The following is a 22,477-nucleotide window of genomic DNA, read 5'->3' on the forward strand; positions in this document are numbered from 1 at the left end:
TGTTTATCTTTAAAATATAGATCACGGCCATAAAAACATACATGTAATGTACTATGAGAAATAGTTGCAGTCCTGTCAATATTATACCAGCACCCTACTGTACCAAGTACCTAGCTGGACTCTGCTAGCCGATAGAGGTGCAAAGATTAAAACACAGGCTCCTTCTTTAAGGACCTCATAGTCTTAAGATGGTGGTTAGCAAACTACGGCCTATGGGCCAAATTTGGCCTACTACATGATTTTGTACAGCTCAAGTGGTAAGAATGGTTTTTATATTTTTAAGTGGTTGGAAAAAAACAAATGAATAGTATTTCATGACACATGAAAATTATATAAAATTCAAGTTTTGAGGATCATAAAGTTTTATTGGCATATAGCCATACCCATTCTTTTGCATGCTGTCTATGGCAGCTTTCATGCTACAAAGCATGAAGCAGAGTTGAGTAGTTGCAACACGTGGCCCGCAAAGTCTAAACCGTTTGCTAGCTGGCCCTTTATAGTAAGACAACGTTGCTGGCCTCTGGTCTAGAAGGTAACACATCTTAAAAATGGCTGATTAAAAGCCAGGGTTAAAAATTGCTGCATCACAAAAGGAAACTCCATGGTTGAATCTGAGTTTATAAATTGAGTTTATGACAGCACATTGAAATGGAAATGTCTCAGAGGCAGCTGGCTGCATTGGTCTAGCATTTGAAAGATGGTCAGGTGCAAAGAAAACAACTTGGGCATCAAGAGAAGCCCCAGGCTCGCTGATGAAGGCTGTTGGCCTCTCCCAGGGAAAACACGCACGGCGCAGCAGGGGCCCAGGCTCGCTGGGCGCTGGCTGAGCTTTCTACTCTGGCGAGGAGAGGACTCGGGGTCTGGTTTAAAGCACCAGGAGAGCCCACTGGTCAGAAAAGTCCTCCTCAGGGAGGCATGTGGATTGTCGTGGAATTCTCTGTGACCCAGTGACCAGAGCCTGCGTATGAAGGGGTCTGTAGGGGTTTTATCAGAATAACATTAAGCACAAGGCCTTAAGTGTCTCAAGGAAAGTGTGACCCTACCTTGGGCAGATGTGCCACTGGCAGCTGCTGGTCCCAGGAGGAACCCTTGGGGCCTGGGGGAGACTGTACTCATGCTCGCTCTCCCTGCTGCTTGCATGGCCGGCCCTTGGCTTCCATGTCCTTGGCTAAATGCCGGGCTGTGCCCTGGAGAAACGCACATGGCCTGCAGTTGCACGTGCGCTCAGGGAGGGCTTCCTGGCATGGAGTGGAGGAAACTGCTCGCAGGAGGCCTGGGGAAGAGGAAGCAGCATAAGCAGGGCAGGGAGGCCCAGAAAAGAGGGGGCTCCAGGGAGCCAGCCGTGTGCCCCGGCTGGGAGGGAAGGGCCGGGTGAGGCCGGTTAGAAATGACGCTGCTTGGAAGGGGGCCAGGGGACCAGATCTGGAAAGGCCCTGGATGCCAGGCTGGGAATAAAATCGACAAAGACGAGCAGCGACGTCTCCATGTGGGAGTAGTGTGGAGGATGGATCTGAGAGGGGAAGGTCAGCTTGTGGCGAGTGATGGTGCAGATGGGAGGTGGGCATGGCAGCAGGGTGGAGGACAGGGACAGGTCCCGACACTGGCGGGGGTGGGCTCTGAGCTGGGTGTGTAGGCGTCAGGGTGGGAGGAGGGCTGAGCGCCAAGTCTCTGGCCTGGGCGACATGCCGGGGAGGCTGTGGAGAGGGGGAGAGAGGATGAGGAGGGTGGATTCAGCGGGACAACATTGATGTGACTGTGGAGTGCCACGTGGGGTTATCCATAGCATCACGAGGACGCTTGGGGCTGGGGTGGCTGGAATTGTCTGAGCAAGAGTGATGGGCACGAGCCAGTTCACGCTGACAAGCTGTGTGGAGGGGGAGAGCCGCGGGGTGCACCAGCACCTCCTGGGCAGGCCAAGGAAAAGGGGCCTTCACGGGGAACCGAGGGACAGTGGTGGCCAGAGAGGAGGGTAGTGTCTTGGATGGAGCTCAAGGAGGGAGGAAGTGGCCAAGGAGATACCCCAAACAGTCCAGATAATTTGACATAACCTCAGGTCTCATCTGTGTGTCGCTCCTCCTGTCATGCCCACTTCACAGTCATCTGAGCCCATGCCCCGAAAGCCGGGGGCAAGGGGCACCTGGGCCGGGCTCTCTTCCCCAGGAATCTCTGCAGGTGGCCCTGCCCCTCAGCCAGCGCTGCCTCCTGCTGTCTTGCGCCACCTCTGCCACTGCTGCGCCTCAGGCCACTGCTCTTTCCTGTACCACTGTCCTCCACCAGGGGCTCAGCCAGTCCTTAGTCCCCCATAGCACAACTAAGACCAGGCCACGGATGTCAGGGTCTTTCTGAGGGCAGTGGGGCTGCGAGAAGGGGATTGCCATGTGGACACCACTCCTGTTGGAGTCCACAGGCCCTGTTGCTGTCACGTCAGCAGAGGGCCCAACTCTCGTCTCTGCCATCCCACGCCACGTCCGCTCCTTTCAGGAGAAGCAGCACCCACAGAGAGCAGGCCAGCAGAACGTGACAAGCTTTAGGTTCTTCTGGAATGACACCATTTGCGGGATTCCCGAGGGGTCCAGCTGGGCTTAGGCTGTCTGGTGGGCCCCTTCCGGATCTCTGTTTGCCTAATCTCCTGTGCATAGATGCTTGAGTAAGAACAGGCACGCGCACCCCTCCCACAGACAGATAACAGTCGCCACAGATAGCGTCACTGGGTGATATTTCAGAAAACCATGTTCCTAAAGAAACTACCTACTAGGATGAAACCCACCTTTCAGTTGCTGAACGATTTAATTCTCAATCCCCAATGTCAGGATTTGGGGTTTCACATGGGCTTTTTGAGGTTAAGTTCATAGAACAACAGAGTGAATGACTTTTAAAACTCTCAGGAATAAACCGTATTTCAGTAAAGCTGTTATTTAAAAAAATACGAGGAAGAGACTGTACAAGTCAGGGGAATGGTTACTTTTGGTGGGGAGGAGACAGCTGGAAAAATGGGGAGCAGAAGGAAAAGAGCCACAGAAAGTGGGAACCTCCCACAAAAGCCTCCTGGTGGCTTTTAAATGACAGCTTTCCCCCTCACTTCTGCCCATCAGATTTCAGAAATAAAGGGGTATGGGTTCTGCCAGGGAACAGCATTAAGTCAGCAATTGCCTGATGTTTAAGGTCTTTGGATCCTTCCAGCATTTGTCTGAATACAGTAGGTGGAGAGTGCCAAGAGCTTGTACTTGAGCCAGTGGCACTTCACCCAGAGCCAGGGACACCACTGTTCTCATGGAGGAAGCCTGCTGCCCACAGCCCGCCCAGCACAGCCTGCTTTTAGCTCTTAAGTGTGTCAGATTTTGTTTGAGAAAGATCTGTTGTAAGGATTTGTGTGCCGAGTCCCTGGGCACTGGTGCCTCGGGTGCTCTGGTTTCCTCCATCTGCTCAAGGGATCACAATGCTGACCTGCCCTGGAGGGTGTTAGGACGACACAGGTGACAGGGCAGGGCTCAGGACAGAAAGTTGTGTGAGGTGAAGGCAGATGCGCTCTGCCCACCAGCAGCCTTCCAGTCCTCTGCCCTTTGTGGGAGGTTGTGCCCAGGAGCCGCTGTAATGCTGGAGGCCACCAAGACAGGGCTGGCCCTAGGGGGGTCTCTCTGGGGGGTACTGGCCTCCCAGGGAGGGAAGGCTCACCAAAGCCAAGAACCGCCAGCCCCTTCCCGCTCAGGTCATTGTGGTGGTATTAGAAAGAAGGTAAAGTTTTCTTTTGAAGGGAAAAAAAGAAACCCTAGCCTGGAGCAGCTGGATCATAAGCACTGGGGAGGAAGGGGGGAGGTGACACTGCTGAAATCTGCTTTGAATATTTTTAGAAATGCAAATGTTCCTTGAAATAAAAGGAAGTGCCTTGTGTCTGCAGTTTCCTGGGGTGACCATCAAGAGGCGGCCTCCCACCGCCCAGGTAGCTGCTGCCATGTGCAAACTTAAGAGGAGTCCGGGTCTCCATCATCAGCCAAAAAAAAAAATAAAAGCCAAATTAGGAGAACTCCAAATCCTTGCCCACTTGCTCTGTGGGTACACTTGAGAACAGAAATCCCACAACGTCTTTGAGGCAGCCTTTCAAAGCCCTCTGAAATTGGTCGGCAAGGCAGAAGGTTATGCAGAAAGTCAAGTGCTAGGATTATGTTCTTGCTGGAATCGCCGGTGGCAACGTGTAGGTGAACGTCAGGTAGCTTTTTCCCTAAGCCATTGCTCTGCTTGCAAAGCTGCTGTGAATCTGAGAGACCAATGAAAACTAGAGGAAAACGAGAATTTTATCAGAGTCACTGTGCATTAAGCTTGTGCTCATGACTATTTGAAACTTTTGATAAAGGTTCAAGGATCTGATGCTTTTAGTAATTTCACTGGATCAGGAAACTAGCAAAGTTCTTTTTGAGAGAGGCTTCCCATAGCAACTGCTATTCTACCAGCCCTCTGTTACATAAAAAAAAAAAGATAATTTTTGAGGAATTCCTATGAAGTTATAATTCAGTGGCCTATGAAAGCACCCTCAGATTATCCCATGTTAAGTAGGATGGTGAGTTTTCAGAACTGATGTTTAGAAAGAGCGTCTCGTGGGAGGCCCTGTCACTAACCATAGCTCTGTGACCTTGCATGAGTGAAATCACTTCTTGGGGTCTCGTGGCCTTGTGAGTTAAAGGAGGGACCTGAGAAAGGCCCTGAAGCAGCTTCAGGCACTCACATTCTGGATCCTCTAGCTCTGGGGAGCGTGGCCAGCTCTCGCTTCCCCTGCTCCCCCAGGCCGAGCCTTTCCTTTCTGGCTGCCACAGCTGAGAGGTCCAAAGGCATCCCGCAGGCCCGTTAGGCCTTCCTCTCGGGATGTTCCTGCCCGTTTCAGTGCTAATTCTACTTCCTCTTGTTTCGGCCTAGTTCGTTTTCCTCACCTACGTGCTTGGAGTGGCCTGGCTGGGCGTGTTTGGTTTCTCGGCGGTGCCCGTGTTTATGTTCTACAACATATGGTCAACTTGTGAAGTCATCAAGTCACCGCAGACCAACGGGACCACGGGTGTGGAGCAGATCTGTGTGGATATCCGACAATACGGTACTTCCTTTTAACCCCCCTTTAATTCTTTATCCTCTCATGCATTCGTTTGGATCTTAATTATTACATGGGTGTTTAATGTGATCTGTTCCATATGTGATCTCTTCTGTTGGAATAATTCATACTCTCTCCCTCAATATGCTGTTTTCTGGATGGAAACATCACTGAGGGTTTTACTTCCTTGAAAAAGTCAATCAACATTTTGTGATATTTTACAGTTAAATATGTAACAAAAGATGCTTTTTATAATGTGAAACTACTTCATAATTCAGTTCAATCAAAGACTTCTGGATATCCACAATAAAAAGATTATCTATTTTTTCTTTAATTTCTTTTCAGTTTTATAACATCCAGCTTTCCATCTAAAATAATATTGAACACACTAAAATTCGACTAATTTGTATATCCAGCTCTTCAAATCAAGTCTTTTAAGTGATCACTTGCTTAAACTTCATCTGTACTGAAAACTGTAACATAAAATCCAGACGTATTTTCAAGTCATTAGAATGTACTCTATAAAAGCCATCGTTGGCTTCTGGAAACTAGTTCAAACATATTTTCCTAATGAATGGGATCTTCACAATAGGGAACCGAGGTTGGTTTATTGTGACAAGCCACAGAAGGGGCCATTGGCTTCTCCTGTCAGTTAATTTGGGGCTCAACTTAGAAGGCAGCATCCTAAGGAAGACGTCTAATTACTACTTCCAGCTAGAATGGTAGAAAATCTGTTCTTGGCAGAAACAACCAGGGGGGAAGAAGAGATTTCATTAGAATCAAAGGGGAAATACCTGTTCTTCTAGAGCTTTTCTGGAGAAAGATAATTATTTCATTTTTGCTTCTCGTTTTTCTCACGTGGCTTATTCTCAACATCTTATCTTACAACATAATATGAAACTTGCCTAACACTGCCCATCAGGCTAATCTCTCCTCTCAAAGACCAAGGCTCAACAACACTGTTCTTTATGACAGATTTGAAAACAGAGCCTAAAGTTGGTTTTTAAAGTATTCGTAAATGAGTATCTAAATGTGTATTGTTCCTCTCTTCTTTAAAAATAAGTATTTTTGCCACAAAATTTTGGTAATCTGTAAACATCTTTTTATATCCTCTGTATTTGCCCAACGAGTTATTCTCAAATTCACTGGTTTCACTGACAATTTGGGGACTGGTCATTTCCCATTCTTCTGAGGCATAAAGATTTACTCTTGGCCCGTCTCAAGAGAGAATAAGGACTTTTTCTTTCTTTTTTTTTTTTTTTTTAAATACTCTTTCCTTACCTCCTAAGAGAAGTGTAAACTGAGCTGTGTTTAATATTTAAGCACAAACCTACACGTCAAAGGGGAAGAAGAACAGTAGCCTAATGGACAGTTGTCACTGCAGAGGGGACTCAGGGTTACAGTGAGAGAGAATCTAAAGACTGTGCTTGACCTCGCCTCTGGTATTTGACTTCAGCATGATAAAATGCTTTATGAGGGGGTCATCCTGTGGTTGTCTAACTACAGTTAATAAATGCACTGTAGGGAAAGCTTACCTTGGAAAAATCAATTTTTCCAAATATCAACTTCACTGAAGAAAGCATAATTTATAGGGGAAAAAATATGACTGTTTAAATCTCTTAAAAACTAGTTGACTTTGCTCTTGCCCTACTGTCCAAATGGGGCTTACTATTCCAAAATGCATGTGGTGTGCACAGCAGCTACATCAACTGTTGGTGAAGAACAAAGCCTACAATTACACTGTTACCGTCATCCAAAGTGGTGGGGTCTGATAAGAACACGAGGCACTGTAGTTTGCACTAACGTTCCCTTGGGGTTCATTTTACAGGTATCATTCCTTGGAATGCTTTCCCAGGAAAAATATGTGGCTCCGCTCTAGAGAACATCTGCAACACCAATGAGGTAAACCTGGCACGGTTCAGCGGGCTCACATGGTCACCTTGTGTATATTAGGCGGCTAGAAAGAGCAAGAGAGATGGTTAAAATGCTGTTAAGGAAAGCTCTTTTTTGTAGACTCTTTAAGATTGAACTGTATGTAACCATCAGTATTCAGCCAGTTTTGACCTACAAAAATAGCCACTTCATATGTTCCAACCCATTCTGTGAGGATCCTTAGGAGTTGGAGAACTTTTCCTTTGGGCAATAATTTAGGAATGATCCCAAACCTGTAAATCTGAAAATATACCTAGATTCTTCTCTTTCCCCTTTAGAAAGTTTTTCAAAGTATAACACTTGTCACGGAACAAATGTAAGTTAATTTTCATGGAAAAGATTCCACTGAATTTGTGTATATACCAAATTTTTAACAGATGATGCCATATTCAATCATTTATATTTCCAGAATGACTTGCTATTATTTCTCTATCTCTCATTGATTCTTAATTGGCAGTATATCTTAACACTTTGGTTTTAAACTGTCTCAGGCCTAGAATATTCTTCAGTCATTGGCTAACTGTTGATAAGGCAAAATTCTTAAATGCACTGGTAGAAGTTTGCATATTTAAGAACATCCTAATGTGCTTTTGAGTTACAGAAATAATCAGCCCTCACCCGATCTGGCTTGTCAACTTGTAGATCCATAACAGGGAATGTCTCAAAGCAGGGGCTCCCAACCTTGGCTGCACGTTGCAGTCCTCAAGGGAGCATTGCAGCATCCTGATGGGTGAGACCCAGCCCCCAGCATTCGGATTTAATTGGTCTGGGGCTGGCAGCCTGGGCATCAGAAAGTTTTTAAAGCTCCCCAGGTGATTCCCATGCGCAGCCAGAGCTTGAAGGCAGCGCAGGCCTGCATTCAACCTTGCAGGGAACAGCTGCAAGGAGAAAGATGAAGCCGCACCCCAGAATGGTGTGGGCCATTTCATCCCACATCAAATGCTTACGTCGGTGCCCTGTTCTTTCCTAGTTCTACATGTCCTATCACCTGTTCATCGTGGCCTGTGCGGGAGCTGGCGCCACCGTGATTGCTCTGGTGAGTAACGGCCCCAGGACCACCCTAGTCTAGCCCCTCCCTCCAGCCCCTAAATGACAGATTTCCCTTCCAGTTTTTACCAGCCTACCAAAGCCAACGATGCTGGCAGTCAATCTTCGTAACTGGCACCTGTGGAAACTGACCACATGTCTAGTTTGCAGGAAGTACTAGTTGGCTGCCTTGGCACCAATTGTAGGTGATGCAATTTGGACTCTGGAAAGAGGCAAGGGTACCAACACCTGTTGACTACACCTAACATATTGCCTTGCTGCATTTAGCACTTAGCTTCATGACTTTAGACATGGACATAGGCTCATGTGAGGCATTACCCATTTCTTTGCCAAGAAATCTTAACTTCCAAATGGAAATACGCACATATACATACATGAGTGTGTATATAGTTGATCTCATCATACATAGTAGTTACGTTCTATAAAGTCTCCTCAAACACTGAATTAGTGAATACTGAACCATCGCTCTTAGGGGAAATACAAGGGTAGGGTTCCTGTGAGCCTCTGGTCACATTATTTTCATCAGCCTACCAATATATAACCTTGTTTTACGTGTGTTTCTGTGTAAAGACACCTTATTTCATATACAGTTGATTCATTAATACTGAATTACGGACAACAGCACTATCACTCATACCTGAACAGAGCTTATTGTAACACATTTTCTCTAGTAAGGCACATCGAAGCCTTCCTGTGTTAGGGACACTAGATGGTACTGCAGCACTACGTTTGGGAACCACTTTAAGCAGCAGAATCACCGATAAAAATCATAAAAATGTGAAAAACTTGGTCCTAAATATACTTTGAGAAGGACACCTGTTTACAGTCTGCGAGCGGAAACAAGGTAGTGGAGTGTCGTCACGTTCGACCTCGGTTGGGAATGTGTGCACTGGGTGACAGCTCTTTCACCGCTTTGTGCGCGTTCCCTAATAACTGAAGGTACCTCAAATATCAATTTGGGGATTACAAATACATTTTAGCAATTAGGCAAATTCTCAAAAATGGAATCTGTGAATGACAAACATCAATACACACTTGTGTGTGTGTGTGTGTGTGTGTGTGTGTATATATATATATATATATATATATATATATGTGATTTTTGGAGGGTTTGGTTTATGCTTTGAAGAAAACCAACTAAGATTGGTAGAGCAAGGGGAAAATCTCAGCTGCTCGAAAAAGGAGTCATTCCCAGTTCACCCGTTAAGTCATTCCTTCCCATTACCAGCCCATGAAAGAAACCCGGGGAGTCACGGTGGTGACCTGTGCTCCTGGCTGAGCAATAGGCGCAGGACAAGGACTAACTGCTGCTGAGAGGCAGCTGGGGAAGGTGAAGGGGAAATGAGCATTTAGCTTCATCCCTCTCATGCTGCTGACCCAGCTCCCTGTTGTTCTTAAAACATGTCCAAGTCCTTTGTTCTGCCCTCAGTACCTTTTTTCAAAGGACTGTGAGAAAACGTTTGTGTGTGCCAGATATGAAAATCTTCTGTTGTGATTATAAGGGGGGAAAAAGAAGCACCTTAGGCTAGGAGCGCGGGCACCATGCCCACCTAAGTTTAGAAGTGTCATGGCATCGGCCTCACTGCCTGTATCTTACTGTCCTGTTTTGTTCTCTTCCACCAGCTGATCTACATGATGGCTACTACATATAACTATGCGGTTTTGAAGTTTAAGAGTCGGGAAGATTGCTGCACTAAATTCTAAATTGCATAAGGCCAATAAGGAGCTTTAGAGAGCTATGATCTGTAGCGTGAAATATCACTGACACTCCAGACTAAAGCAGAGTCTAGGTTTCTGCAGTTCTGTTACAGTAACTTGTAAATAGCTTTATGTAGTAAACTCATTTTGCATGGTAGATTAATAAGATGACTTACTGTACATGAATTACAAAATAATGAGATCTGGCTATTTCCACATTTTGAAAAGGATTCAGTTATTTACTGACATTGGTGAGCATCCTTTGAAAAATAATTTTCTTGAACTTAAACTTTGAGCAGTATCTCTAAATGAAGTATTAACACTTTGGAATACCCACATTTCCCACTATTTGTTTGATAACTAATTTTAATGATGAAAACAAAAACAAGTGTTGATGAAATGGAAGAGAACCAGTTTAATCTGGATTTTGTTTTGTCAGATCCTTTCTGGAAAATGTTACAAATATGTTCTAAATTTGATTTAAAACATTTTTTTTCTGATCACATGGTAAAACTACCAAATGCCCCTCAAATAAGCCAGAAAAAATTTGGCTTTGAAGAAAAAAGTCACCCAGTTGTTTTCTCTGATAAAAAGAATTTACATGTGAGTTTTTTTTTTTTTTTTTTGCAAACACAATCATTCCTGTAGAGCCCACAAAACTGGTAACTTTAAATTGTTGTGTTTTGTTGAGTAATAACTGTTTCCTCATAGCTAGTTCTCAAACTGCACATAAGATTTTAACAGGAAGAGAAACTAGGCTGGATCTGAAGGTCTCAAATATGTTGAGAAGGAAGTATGAACTATAAGAACTTGAGATGTAGATTTACTTTGCAGGAGAAATGAGGAAAATAAACAGGAAAGAAATGTTTGCCACATCAACTGTAAAGAATGATAATAAGGATTTTTACATTTTGTGAAATGAAATACTGGTATTTACAAAATGAAAAATGTAGTTTCTCTACTAAGAGTTTGTTAACACAGAGACTGCATGCTTTGCCTATAGTTCTTAATTTTGGTTTTGACATTCATTTAATTTTTTCCATGTTAAATATGTAGTTTTTTAATTACTCAAAATAAACATTATTCACACTTCTAGGCCTTTGGGGGAATTGATTTTTATCCACAGGTAGAAAAGATCTTTGCGATACACTTAAAACAAATACGTGTGTTTCTGCCCTGCATTAGTCTTTAAAATTACTATCAGAATGGTAAAAAAGCACCCTCTTATATTTCATTTTTGCTTTTTCTTAACAATACCTTTGGCCATTTTTTTCCAGTTCATTGTATACTAACTTTTCTTCAGCCTTTTAATGCGAAACCAATTAGAGTATGCTTTCAGTATCTGATAGCTCTGCTAGCAGAACAAGTATTAATACAGAATAACCCCGCCCCCTTTAAAGTCAAGTCTGTCTAATCTGACTAGCACCTCGCTTTGCCTTCTCACATGCTCACTAGCCATCATGCTCACCCTTCTCTTCCAGATCCACTTCCTCATGATACTGTCTTCTAACTGGGCTTACTTAAAGGATGCGAGCAAAATGCAGGCTTACCAAGATATCAAAGCAAAGGAGGAACAGGAACTGCAAGATATCCAGTCTCGGTCAAAAGAACAACTCAATTCTTACACATAAATGTTTGCCAGAGTGTTTCGGCCGACGCATTCACAGCTCTGACAAATCATCAGACAGCTGCTCTGCAGTACAGATGTGTATCCCACCAAACAAACTAACGTAGACATGTAAACACTTCACTGTTTCAAGCTGCTGGGATGTATCGCTAGGAAAACCTTCCAGTGGGTAAATCTTTTTTCTTTAGAACAAATATTGGAGGTTTCATGTTAGCCATTTTAAAAGGCAACACTTTGACAAAATGATTGTTTATTCTTTTGAAATTTGTGGCACGTTCACACTTACTGCTAGAGCAATTTTATCACGAAAAGCAGTGGAATACTTCTTACTTTTTCATAGGGACAAAGGATGTGACCATAAACTCACATATGACATGTGTCCTCAAATGTTATCTATGGAGGAAATAAAATGGAATTGGTGTGACGTTCTATTTCTGGAAGCTGACATTTATTAAACTTTGGCTCAAAGGTAATGTGATTCTTACAACTGACTTTTTAAATTAGCTCTGCCCCAAGTCCAGGACCCATTAATTTCCTGAGCCAATCAGAAATTTTTCAATAATGCTAAAATGAGCTATAGCAATTCTGCTTACCCTACTACTGAAGAAGCTGGATTCTGACTCATTGATGAGCTTTCAAGAATCAAATTATCATAGATTTCATTTTAACAAAATGATACTGATCCAGTTGTTATCATTCTTGGGAAATGTCGGCTCTGCCTTAATGAGTATTTGCTTTAAATTTCTAAGAATTTATAACCACAGACCCAACAATCCTTCACAGAATTTGTTCCATGTTTTTCTTAATTAGGAAGTGTTACCTTATTAAAATGACCACCATTCTAAACCATTTAAGTGGTCTGGATAGTGAGTTTACAGTTTCATACCAACTATCTAAAATCTAATTACAAGCTGACCACAGACCTCTAGCCTCCTACTTTTATAGACTTGAATACTTAGGTAATTTAAATTAGGGTTGGTATTTATTTCATTTTTTCTTATCTAAATCTGTTTCCTGGACTAATAAAGTTTGATGTTCAGCAAGAAAACTGCTTGAGTTTAAGCCATTTTCAAAAGAAACTTGCCTTCTACATCATTGTGTTCCAGAACATTAAGTGACTATAGGTACTGGGTATTAGTGATGGTAAACTTTGTGTTGTTCTTTATGAAATAAATGATCCATATAACTGTTGGGTGCATCAGTGCTTTTCAAAGGGGCTGCTTACTATAGGGTTAACTATGTATATTCATGTTAAGAGTTAACTTGTGGTTTGGCTGTTTCCTGGATTTTAAAACATATACATGTGCAGAAATGTATTCAAATGAAAGGAAACATACCTTTATAAAGATGCTATTAAAATTGAACAGCAAGTATATTTCATTTGGATTTTTTTTTTTTTTGGTTAATGCCTAAAAATGCCTATTTGGATTTCTTTTTTTAATTGGGAGAAGCTCTCGTCTGTGTAGAACAGTTGTTCTGAAATAGCTTAGTGTTTTGTTTTCCTGTTGCATGACAGACTTAACTATTCCTTCCAGCAGTGGAGGTGCTGTCAGAGTCCAGTGTTCTAGAAAAGGCAGTGTCTAAAGCCTAATTTTACTTTTCTAATTCTGGTAGCTATTACCAGGAATTTTCAAAAGTTTTGTTTAAGTAGTCTAATATTTTTTATGTAAAGAGCATTAAATTTTGCTATGTATAAATTTTTGTAACCTAACAGTGAATCAATATTTTCTATCAGTGCCAAGGGCTTCCTGTAGTTCTATTCAAGTGTTACAATAAATATTTGTAGATAATAGTTAATACCTGTGTATGCTTATTTTAAATATCTATTTAGGTAGAAATAGTTGTGGATGTACTAAGAGTAATTAAATAAAATTATAGCTTCATTCACTTGCCTTTTTTACCATACATAAATCCTATCTTTCTTTGTCCTCAGTACGGTGTCAATTTTAAATAATATGCATAATCAAGATTTCACATTTGTATGGACATCAAGTCTGTGAGACTGCTACTTATTTCTGACAAAAATCTTTCAGCGAGAGCAATTTGAGAAAATATTATAACAAACAGGGCTGTATTTGACATAAAGTGCCACTAGCACTTTATACAGTTCTCTGAAAAGAATTTTTCTGACTAGCTTCAACAAATAAAGCCGTCGACCTATGGGATTAACACAAGGCTTAAGCTTGGACAAAGCAGAAACAATGGGGAGCCTTAATAAGGGTCCAGGTACCGTTTGCTGTTTTTTAAACGCAAGGCATAACAGTCTATTGAAAGATTTATTCAGGAATATTAAAAAAAAAATCTAGTTCTAACAGTTATTCTCTAGAGCAGAACTAAATTTGTTACTTAGGATTTCATTTTATAATCTATTTAAACTACTTATCTGTCAACATGATTATACATTTGGATTTTCTACATCTGACCTTTCTTAGGACTAGCCTTTGTCATTATTGACACACTGACATTTCTAAATGTGGAGCTGACTCTGGATCACCAACCTTCATTCACTCATGGCAGGAGAACAATCAGGAGCCCAATTAGTGTGCTATTTGTCACACTACTTAGTATCTTGTTTAAATAGCTTTTTGTGCAATTAAGTCACATGAGTCAACTGAGTAAACTAAATAATGGTTAGATCACAAGCAATATCTTAATTATCGACCATAATCCTGCCACAAAACATAGGACCCTCTAGACAGGAGAGATTTTTCCAATTATACCTTGTAAAATTTGACTTTTGAGATGAAAATGAAGTCAAACTTATAGGGGAGGGGCCTATTCATTTACAAATCAACAAACACTTTAAGTCCATTCATTGAGGACCAAAGATTCTACAATAAAGATGTTCTCTCAGTCTGTTCCTGCTGCTATAACAAAATACCTTAGAGTGGGTAATTTATACAGAACAGAAATGTGTTTCTTACAGTTCTGGAGGCTGACAAGTTCAAGGTGCTGGCAGGTTGGTGTCTGCTTCCAAAATGTTGCCTTGTTGCTGTGTCCTCAAATGGTGGAAAGGCAAAAAAGGGCCTGGCTAGTTCCCATGAGCCTTTTTATAAAGTTGGTAATCCCATTCATGAGGGCTCCACCCCCATGACTTAATCACCTCCTAAAGGCCCCACCTCTTAATACTATCACCCTGGGGTTTAAGTTCTAACATGAATTTGGGAGGGACATACACATTCAAACCATAGCAGATGTCAAAAGTAAAGACCAGAAGTGATTATCGTACTATTTCTGGTGCCTAGAATGGAAAATAAGTTCAGAGAGAAAACAAGAGAGCATTAGAGAAGATGGCTTCCTGTTTTACAGGTGGTAGCCCAACTCTAGAGAGGGAGGAACACAGCTTAAACCTCCAAAATCTGGGCCTGTAGTTGACTGATAAGATAGGTTATACTCACTTAAAAATTTAAGACAAAAATAAAGAAGGAAAAAAACCCCAGTTCATTTTCGTGTAATGAATGAGAAATTCTATGGCTAGAGAAGGGGTTTCACTTGACTAAGATTATTCTTGGTTCATATACTACAGTACCAAATATAATTACAGAAAAATCAAATTGGATTACACAAACTTTTTATTGAGAATTTTGTCTGATTTCAGAGAAATACTTAGAAAGGACTCAATGTTGTGTGACTTCTCATTGTATGTAAGAATCCGCACGGCAAACAATTACCACGACTCTTCTGGGCCTTCAGGAGATAAGTGTGTGGAACTAAATTAGGGAAGACAAAAATTAAAAATATAAAAAATTTAAAAATTCACATCAAGTTTTTTTGGGATCTTCATACTGTTCTCACTCCTTCCCTGTGGGGTTTCTGCCCTTGTTTACAATTTGTATCAGGACCAATTTCACAAGTTCAAAAACAAGTGATTTTTTTTTTTTTTAAGTCAGTCATTTTGACTGATTCAGCAATTTCTTACAGGCAACCTAAAATACCTGACCGTCTCCCTTGGCTGACAAAATGAGCAGTAATGGTGCACATATATAACACAGTGTTCAGAGAAACCATACCTTTCTCCTTTTTCACTAGGTGGCAGCGTGTCCACTAGGGAGCCTTCTCCAACCATCTGTTTTGAGCCCTTATACAAAGGGGTGAAAGAAGAAATTTGAAATTAGACATACATTAATTTTATGAAACACCTTGGTTTCTCTAAGAACTGTTTTTGAAATATATGTTATTTAAGAGTCTAAAAAAGAATGACTTTTAAACATGAAATTTAGCAAGCAAATCAAAATAAAACTATATAGCATGCATTTTCAATACCTATAATACTTCAGACTTAATAAAAGATCTATCATAATAAATGCATTAGTACTGAGATATTATTTCTTGTTCTTAAAACAGTAAGAACAAGAATCCCAACCTTTATAAACTTTGACAAATCAAAATCTCTTAAGTCTTTCACCTAAGCAAAAAGTATGACATTTTGTCAGGAGCATAATGTATTTAAAAGACTTGAGGTTCCATTTGAACTTTGGATTTTGTATGCTTTTAACCTCTTTGTCCTTAGTGGAGAAGACAGACTCCTGTCCCGAGATGTTAAAAAAAACCCACAAAAGCCTTGGGTGTCCCCACCCACAGACTGCCCTGTCCGTGGCATCAGCACCTCATCTGCCAACTCCTGGTCTTGCCCCTGCTGGATGATTTTCATGTATTTCTCTAAAGTGCCCTCCTCGGGAACAGATGTGTCTTTTGTTTCTTGAATACTTATTTCTTTTTCCATTTCAATCTTCAATGATTCTTCAATCATTCTCTATAAAATAGATGGGCACCAAAATAGGAAAAACACAAATACATTTTTAAAACTTTAAAGTATTTATGAAATGCACAATATAATCTTTTTTTTTTTTTTTTTTTTGAGACAGAGTCTCACTCTGTTGCCCGGGCTAGAGTGAGTGCCGTGGCATCAGCCTAACTCACAGCAACCTCAAACTCCTGGGCTCAAGCGATCCTACTGCCTCAGCCTCCCGAGTAGCTGGGACTACAGGCATGTGCCACCATGCCCGGCTAATTTTTTCTATATATATTTTAGTTGGCCAGATAATTTCTTTCTATTTTTAGTAAAGACGGGGTCTCGCTCTTGCTCAGGCTGGTCTTGAACTCCTGACCTCGAGCGATCCACCCGCCTCGGCCTCCCAGAGTGCTAGGATTACAGGCGTGAGCCACCGCGCCCGGCCCACAATATAATCTTGATCCTTTAAGTAGAGCCTGCATTCCAGAGAACTATATATATGAGCGCTGTCCGGAAAGTAACTGGACAGCGTGCGTGTGTGCGTGCATGTGTGTGTGTTTAAAATTGAAGTCACTGCTACCAAAGGGAGACAGACATGTTATTTCAATGAAGGAAGGGATTAATTTGCCTAGAGTGTCCTGTGCTTTAGACCCAAATTAACCAGGAGTCCAAGGAACGTTCATATGGAAGATTAATTTAAGCAACCCTTAGCAGTACTGTTAAGTGGGCAGAGTAATCCATCTGTCTAGGACCTGAATCAGGACACAGAAAGCAAGAAGAGAATTAGAAGGAGAAAGGCCATTTTGTGCCCCTAGAAGCAACAGTGAACTTGGCTGCCACCCCCTGCCCCCTTAGGTTTTTCTAGTCGTCCCAGCTAGCTGACATTGGGAGCTGCCTCTTTAAACCCCGTTACCAAAGCAAAGTTCTGCAGGAAAGCATAGTACAGTCTACCTCCTTTATGGGCTTATTTTAAGGCTCATATAAGAATACATGAATAGTGGTTTCAAAAACTATCCTTTACTGTGAAACTCATAAGGTATACATTCTATGCAGCCTTTCTCACTTCGTGGAAGACAAGGAGGACAAGGATGCCTTTTAAGTCACTTGTCACTCCTCCGACTTCAGACACTGCTGACTCCCCTCCCTGAGCTCAAGGTACTTCCGGTGTATGATGGAGAAACTAGTACAGAGTTGAGTTGTACGCACTACCCTTTCCTGATCCAGTTTGTCCAGTTCTCTTCGTTCCCTTTCTAAAACTTCTTGTCGGTCAATCTGCCTTCTTTCTTCTCTCTGCCTTCGTTCTTTTACTTGCTGTTCCCATATTTTATCTTCTTCCTTTTGTTCTTCAATTTGTTTCTGATCTACACCTAATAAGACAGAAAACAAAGAGTGAGTAGCTTCCAGCATCAGATTGTTCAAACGAAGGCATGACCAGTTTGCAGGAGCCCTTGCCAACACCCAAGACCCTGCTCGGTTTTGGGATGACTCCATCGACCTGCTTCACGTCGCTGTTCCATTTCCATTGACTGCAAGCCCCGACCCCACTCCTTGCACCACACCCCTCCTTTCGACCCCACTCCTTGCACCACACCCCTCCTTTCACTTGACTGAGACGAACACAAGTCATCCTTACCACGGCTGACTCCATGTCATATTTTCTCTTCCTCTTCACCCCTCTCCTCCTCCCTCCTCACCAAGGAAAACCCTGTATTTCTGTCCCTCCCTCTGATTACGATCCCTCCCCCATCCTTAGGACCCTAACTGAGCTGTCAGTCCTATTTCTGTACACAGCAGTTTCAGAACTTTTTTACTCCCATAAAAATGCTCACGTCTCTCTCACCCTGAACAGACGCGTGCTACCGCCCTCCCCTGGCCGCTCCAGCTATCTGGCCATTCATTCATTCCCCACTTCCTTCGGGCTGATGGCGGCCTCTATACAGACAGATCCTTCCCACATCTTTTCCTGTACTCCTGCTCTCTCCCCCTAGCCTCACATCCACATTGCTGGCAGTTCCCTGCCATAAGCGCCTGGAAACCCCATGGCCCACCCTCATCCCCGCAGCGATGGTTCGGGCCTTGACATGCTGTTTCTATGCTCCTGCGCTTGTCACCGTGGCTTGCAGGTTTGCGCTGCCCTCCTGCAGTTGCAGCAAGGGTCCTTCTCACCATCTCCCTGGACTACAGACTATCCAAGGCAAGGCCCTCCCTGCCCTCAATCTCTGCCTTCCAGCAACCTGTCCTCATTGGCACCAGGCATTCCCTGAGGGGAAGATGTGGATTTGCTGTGCAAGGTCTCTGCTCTGGGCTCTGACAATCTGCCCTTTTCTTTCCACATTGATTTCCTACATCACCACTAACTTCATGCTGGAAATACTCTATCTGTACCAAGCCACCCACTGGGACCCAACCACAACTTTACTGTCCTTGCTCTGTGTCTTTGCCTTCATTGTCTTCTCAGCCTGCGGGACTCCCTTCCTCCCACAGGGCCCCAAAATGCTATTCGAGACCCAACTGAAATGCCATGTCCTCTGTGAGTTCCTCCTTATTCCTGAAGTGACAACTACTCTAGCACCTTACTTGCACGGTATCTTGTACTTGCTTTATCAGAAACCACATGTACCTGTTTCTTCCACTTCTATTCCTTCCGGGCAAGGCCTATGTTTTAATTACTTGACTGTTTCCTCTAGCTTTTGGTACAGGTTCCTATACCTCAAAGGTTTAATTAAATCTCAATCCCACAGACAATTATGTTGACCTTTCTCTTCTAGCTCTGACCCATAACCTACATTTTTCTTTTTTTACTCAAGCAATGCTAATAAGCAGAAAAATTCACAGTTTCACAAGAGGACTTTGAACCTTTTTGTTGTGCGCTGTTCTAAAGGCATCAGGAGGAACTGAGTTAGTTTTACTAATAGGAGAGAAGTAACACAGTCTTCTCTCTCTCTCTCTCTCTCTCTCTCTCTCTCTCATGAAATTAAAATACCAGAGGAGGCAGTTAATCACTTCCACAGGCAGAAATGCAACTTCCTCCTTGCAAAAGAAGGGTTACTCCTAAATAACATTGTTTTCTTATATAAAATAGCAATCTCAAAATAGGAGTGTTGTTTAGGTGCCAATTTAAAAAAAAGAAAAAGAGCTACTTCTCTGGTAAGGTGTATTTTGTAGCTGCAGGGTGGCATACCGAAACCTTTGGACATGACAGCAAAGAAAAGAAGCATGTCCACTGAGCACCTCAGAGACACTAAGTTTCAGCCTTTTTCCATTTTCCTCTCTGCCCAGATGAACAGGTGAAATGATGAATATAAGAGAATTTCTCAATAACCAAAATATTAACCATGTCGCTTAATAATTATTTGAAAAGCCATTATTATAATCTACATTCCATCTCAGAGACAGAACACCTAGGTACTGAGTTGATTTCCCTTATCCTATCCTGTTGTTTTTATTCCCTGATTCACTCAGGTCTGTGCCAAATGGCTGCCTATCAGATACTGTTGACCTGCAGCCACAGCTCCTACTCAGCTGTCGTAGCACCTCCCAGCTGGGAGAGCTTGCTAAACATGTGACTCCCCCTCTAGAAGCTCCAGGAAGGTAGAGGCTTAGTTCACTGCTATATGCTCAGCCCCTAGGAAAGTATCCAGCAAAGAGAAGGCTCTAGATTAAGTCTCATTCAGTGAGCACTTTCCAAAGCAGATTTACTCTGGAATCCGCAAAATCAACCCTCTCAAAAACCTCTTGCTTACTTCAGTAATTTTTCATATTCCTGAGTACCATGACTTAAACCAAGAAATTGCTAACAAGAGACTCTGGATGTGTTTTGGGGATGTTTCCCTAATGTTGGGAGGGACTAAGAGATAGCTTTACTTGAGAAATTGCCTTTCAAATTTGAGGATGAAACACTTTGGTCCAAGAAGAAAAGTACCTGGCCATGGGCCGAACCCTGCAAGGAAGCACAAATCTCCCCAGAGCTCTCTCCCCTCTCCCTCCGCCCCCAGCGGGGGAAGTGGCTGATCTGGAGGAAAGAGAAAGTGGCCAGACAAGAAAAGTCTGAGGACCAGTTTTCCTCCAGTGATAAGTTAACAACGTTGTCAGCTTTTCCGAAGATTGAAATACAAGGTTTTTCTGTCCTAATTTAAGACATAAAGGAAGCATGTAGGTGGAGGCAGGGGGACCAAAAAAAAAAAAAGCAAGTAGTTCGAAAAAGAAATAGTATTAAAATATTACAATCACATTAAAGATATATAATGGGAGTTATTCATTATTTCAATTTTTAACCATGATTTCCCAAGATGACAAGGCTCTCATGGAATGGCTTTTGCAGAAGAGTCTTAGGGAAAATCATAATTTCTCTGCCAGACTCTGAACAGTTAAAGAAAAAATTTTTTAAAAAGCACCTGGCCCGGGAAGACTAAACGAGAAGCCGTTCCTTCACAGTCGTCTCCTCAGTACTGTCTGTACATGTTCGTATTGGGAGTCACTTCAGAAATGTCATTAACAATGATAACACCCCAACCCCAAGACTTTGAAAAATCCACACCTACAGAAAGTCCTCTAATGATTCATGAAATAATTTACAGAGCACGCAGACGGGTGTTCGGTATGTGGCCATGCTGACCGTTAGTTAACAAAAAGACAGACTTACTGGGGCTGTGATACGAGATGGGTCTGGTGGGCACAGCAGCTGCGGCAGCGTCCACATGAGGCATATCACCAGCAGGATGAAGCCCAGCCACTTCAAACTGCCTTGGCACATTCCCTGGATCTGCACGGGCACAAACAATTGTCCCGTGAGGCCTCAATAATAACAGCAAGAGGAGGGCAGGGCAGGGTGGGGGTGATGACGGTAGAGCACGGGGACTGCAGCCAAAGCAGCTGGGCACACCCTTCCTTCACAGGATTCTAAGATGCTCACAACATAACCCCGTGCCAACAGATTCGCTTCTCAAGTGTTTTTATTTTTTTCCCTCTCTCCCTGAGATAGGGTCTTGCTCTTTTGCCCTGGGCTAGAGTGTAGTGGCCTCATCACAGCTCATAGCAACCTCAAACTCCTGGGCTCAAGTGATCCTCCTGCCTCAGCCTCCCATGTAGGTGGTACTGCAGGCATGCGCCACCACGTCCGGCTTATTTTTTTTTTTTTGTAGAGATGGGGTCTCACACTTGCTCATGCTGGTCTCAGACTCCTGGCTTCAAGCAATCCTCCCGCCTCGGCCTCCCAAAGTGCTAGGATTACAGGCATGAGCCACTGTGCCTGGCCCTCAAAGTGAACTTTCTTATACTTGAAAGAATTAAATCTGTTAACAAAATTGTATTCATTACTCAACAGGAAAACCAATCCAGTGACAGGGAAGAATTCATTTGGTTTGCTGATAATTGTGTGAATTCTATTTAAATATCAATGATTTAACTGACAAGTTTAAAACACTTCACAAAGTTTACTAGGCCCTCTCATTTAACTGTTCAAAATATCACAGTTTCAGATCTGGAGATGAAGTTTACAAGGCTAAACAATAGGTTATAAAAAGAACATGCAGAGTTTTCAAGCTGGAAAGAGCCTTAGAGATGATCAGCTCTCCATCCCTATTCTATTCTTATAAAGTGGGCTACAAAGTGACTCAGGCTAAGGCTAAGCCACAGTGTCTGGACTCTTAATATTCTTTCACCTCATCCTTTCACTAAGAACAGTTTTCTAAATCTGAGGCAATCAACAGATTCAGTAGAATTTAAACAAAAATAACATCTTTGTGTTCCATAAAAAGGAAAAAAATAAATTAAGGAAGATCACTTATTTTAAATCTGATAAATTAAGAATTCATTTATGGGCTTAGCTCTAACTCTGAAATTATTAATCTAAAATTATTATTAGTTCAATAACTGAAATTGTTAAAGAGGGAACTCAGATACACCCCTGAAAATCTTCACAATAGAAAAATGAGGTGATATATCTGTATTTATAGTCATGTCACAAAATAAAAATGTCCCAATTTGTAACTGCTTTGCTTTTTATACCAATGGGTATGTTTCACCAAAACTAAGCTTTCTACGTTTTCAACTTATAAAAACTAGTACTTATAGTTGAACTTACATTCAAAAGATTCAAATTCCTCATTATCCTTAAAAGGAAGCTTGTCCATATTTGAAGATTCACTTCTATCTTGAAGTTCAGTTTGTCTCTGATAAAGACTGGATTAGAAGAATAAAATTCATGAATGTGAAGTTTTAATAACGTAAAACCCAAGAGCACAAGGTGACAAAAAGCCTTTTGTGACCCAAGAAAATGTTCTACAAAGTTCCTTTTTCTCTGGCTTGTAAAGGATAGCTCCAACTCACCACACTCCAGGCACCATTCTCAGCAATGAGTACGTTTGCTCAT

At 42.3% G+C, this 22,477-nt stretch overlaps 2 protein-coding genes across 11 annotated transcripts in view; one reads left to right on the forward strand and one right to left on the reverse strand.

Moving 5' to 3' along the window:
- GPM6B (glycoprotein M6B) overlaps positions 1-13,169 on the forward strand; it is a 149,294-nt gene extending 136,125 nt beyond the window's left edge. For 3 of the 7 annotated variants that reach the window (XM_045537550.1, XM_045537549.1, XM_045537547.1), the window contains 4 exons: positions 4,906-5,077; positions 6,900-6,973; positions 7,974-8,039; positions 11,230-13,169. In XM_045537550.1, the coding sequence (XP_045393506.1) occupies positions 4,906-5,077; positions 6,900-6,973; positions 7,974-8,039; positions 11,230-11,379 (462 nt within the window). In that variant the 3' untranslated portion in view covers positions 11,380-13,169. Of the gene's footprint in view, positions 1-4,905; positions 5,078-6,899; positions 6,974-7,973; positions 8,040-9,673 lie in introns of all 7 variants that reach the window. The other 4 variants (XM_045537552.1, XM_045537551.1, XM_045537548.1 and 1 more) reach the window with 2 other exon arrangements.
- A 1,760-nt stretch (positions 13,170-14,929) lies between these two features.
- OFD1 (OFD1 centriole and centriolar satellite protein) overlaps positions 14,930-22,477 on the reverse strand; it is a 32,670-nt gene continuing 25,122 nt past the window's right edge. For 3 of the 4 annotated variants that reach the window (XM_045537557.1, XM_045537554.1, XM_045537556.1), the window contains exons 18-23: positions 22,190-22,287; positions 20,750-20,869; positions 17,314-17,474; positions 15,982-16,128; positions 15,386-15,453; positions 14,930-15,085 (exon numbers count right to left, since the gene is read on the reverse strand). In XM_045537557.1, the coding sequence (XP_045393513.1) occupies positions 15,043-15,085; positions 15,386-15,453; positions 15,982-16,128; positions 17,314-17,474; positions 20,750-20,869; positions 22,190-22,287 (637 nt within the window). In that variant the 3' untranslated portion in view covers positions 14,930-15,042. The remainder of the gene's footprint in view (positions 15,086-15,385; positions 15,454-15,981; positions 16,129-17,313; positions 17,475-20,749; positions 20,870-22,189; positions 22,288-22,477) is intronic. The other variant, XM_045537555.1, reaches the window with a different exon arrangement.

This window comes from Lemur catta, chromosome X (assembly GCF_020740605.2).
Source record: "Lemur catta isolate mLemCat1 chromosome X, mLemCat1.pri, whole genome shotgun sequence".
NCBI classification, from domain to species: Eukaryota; Metazoa; Chordata; class Mammalia; order Primates; family Lemuridae; genus Lemur; species Lemur catta.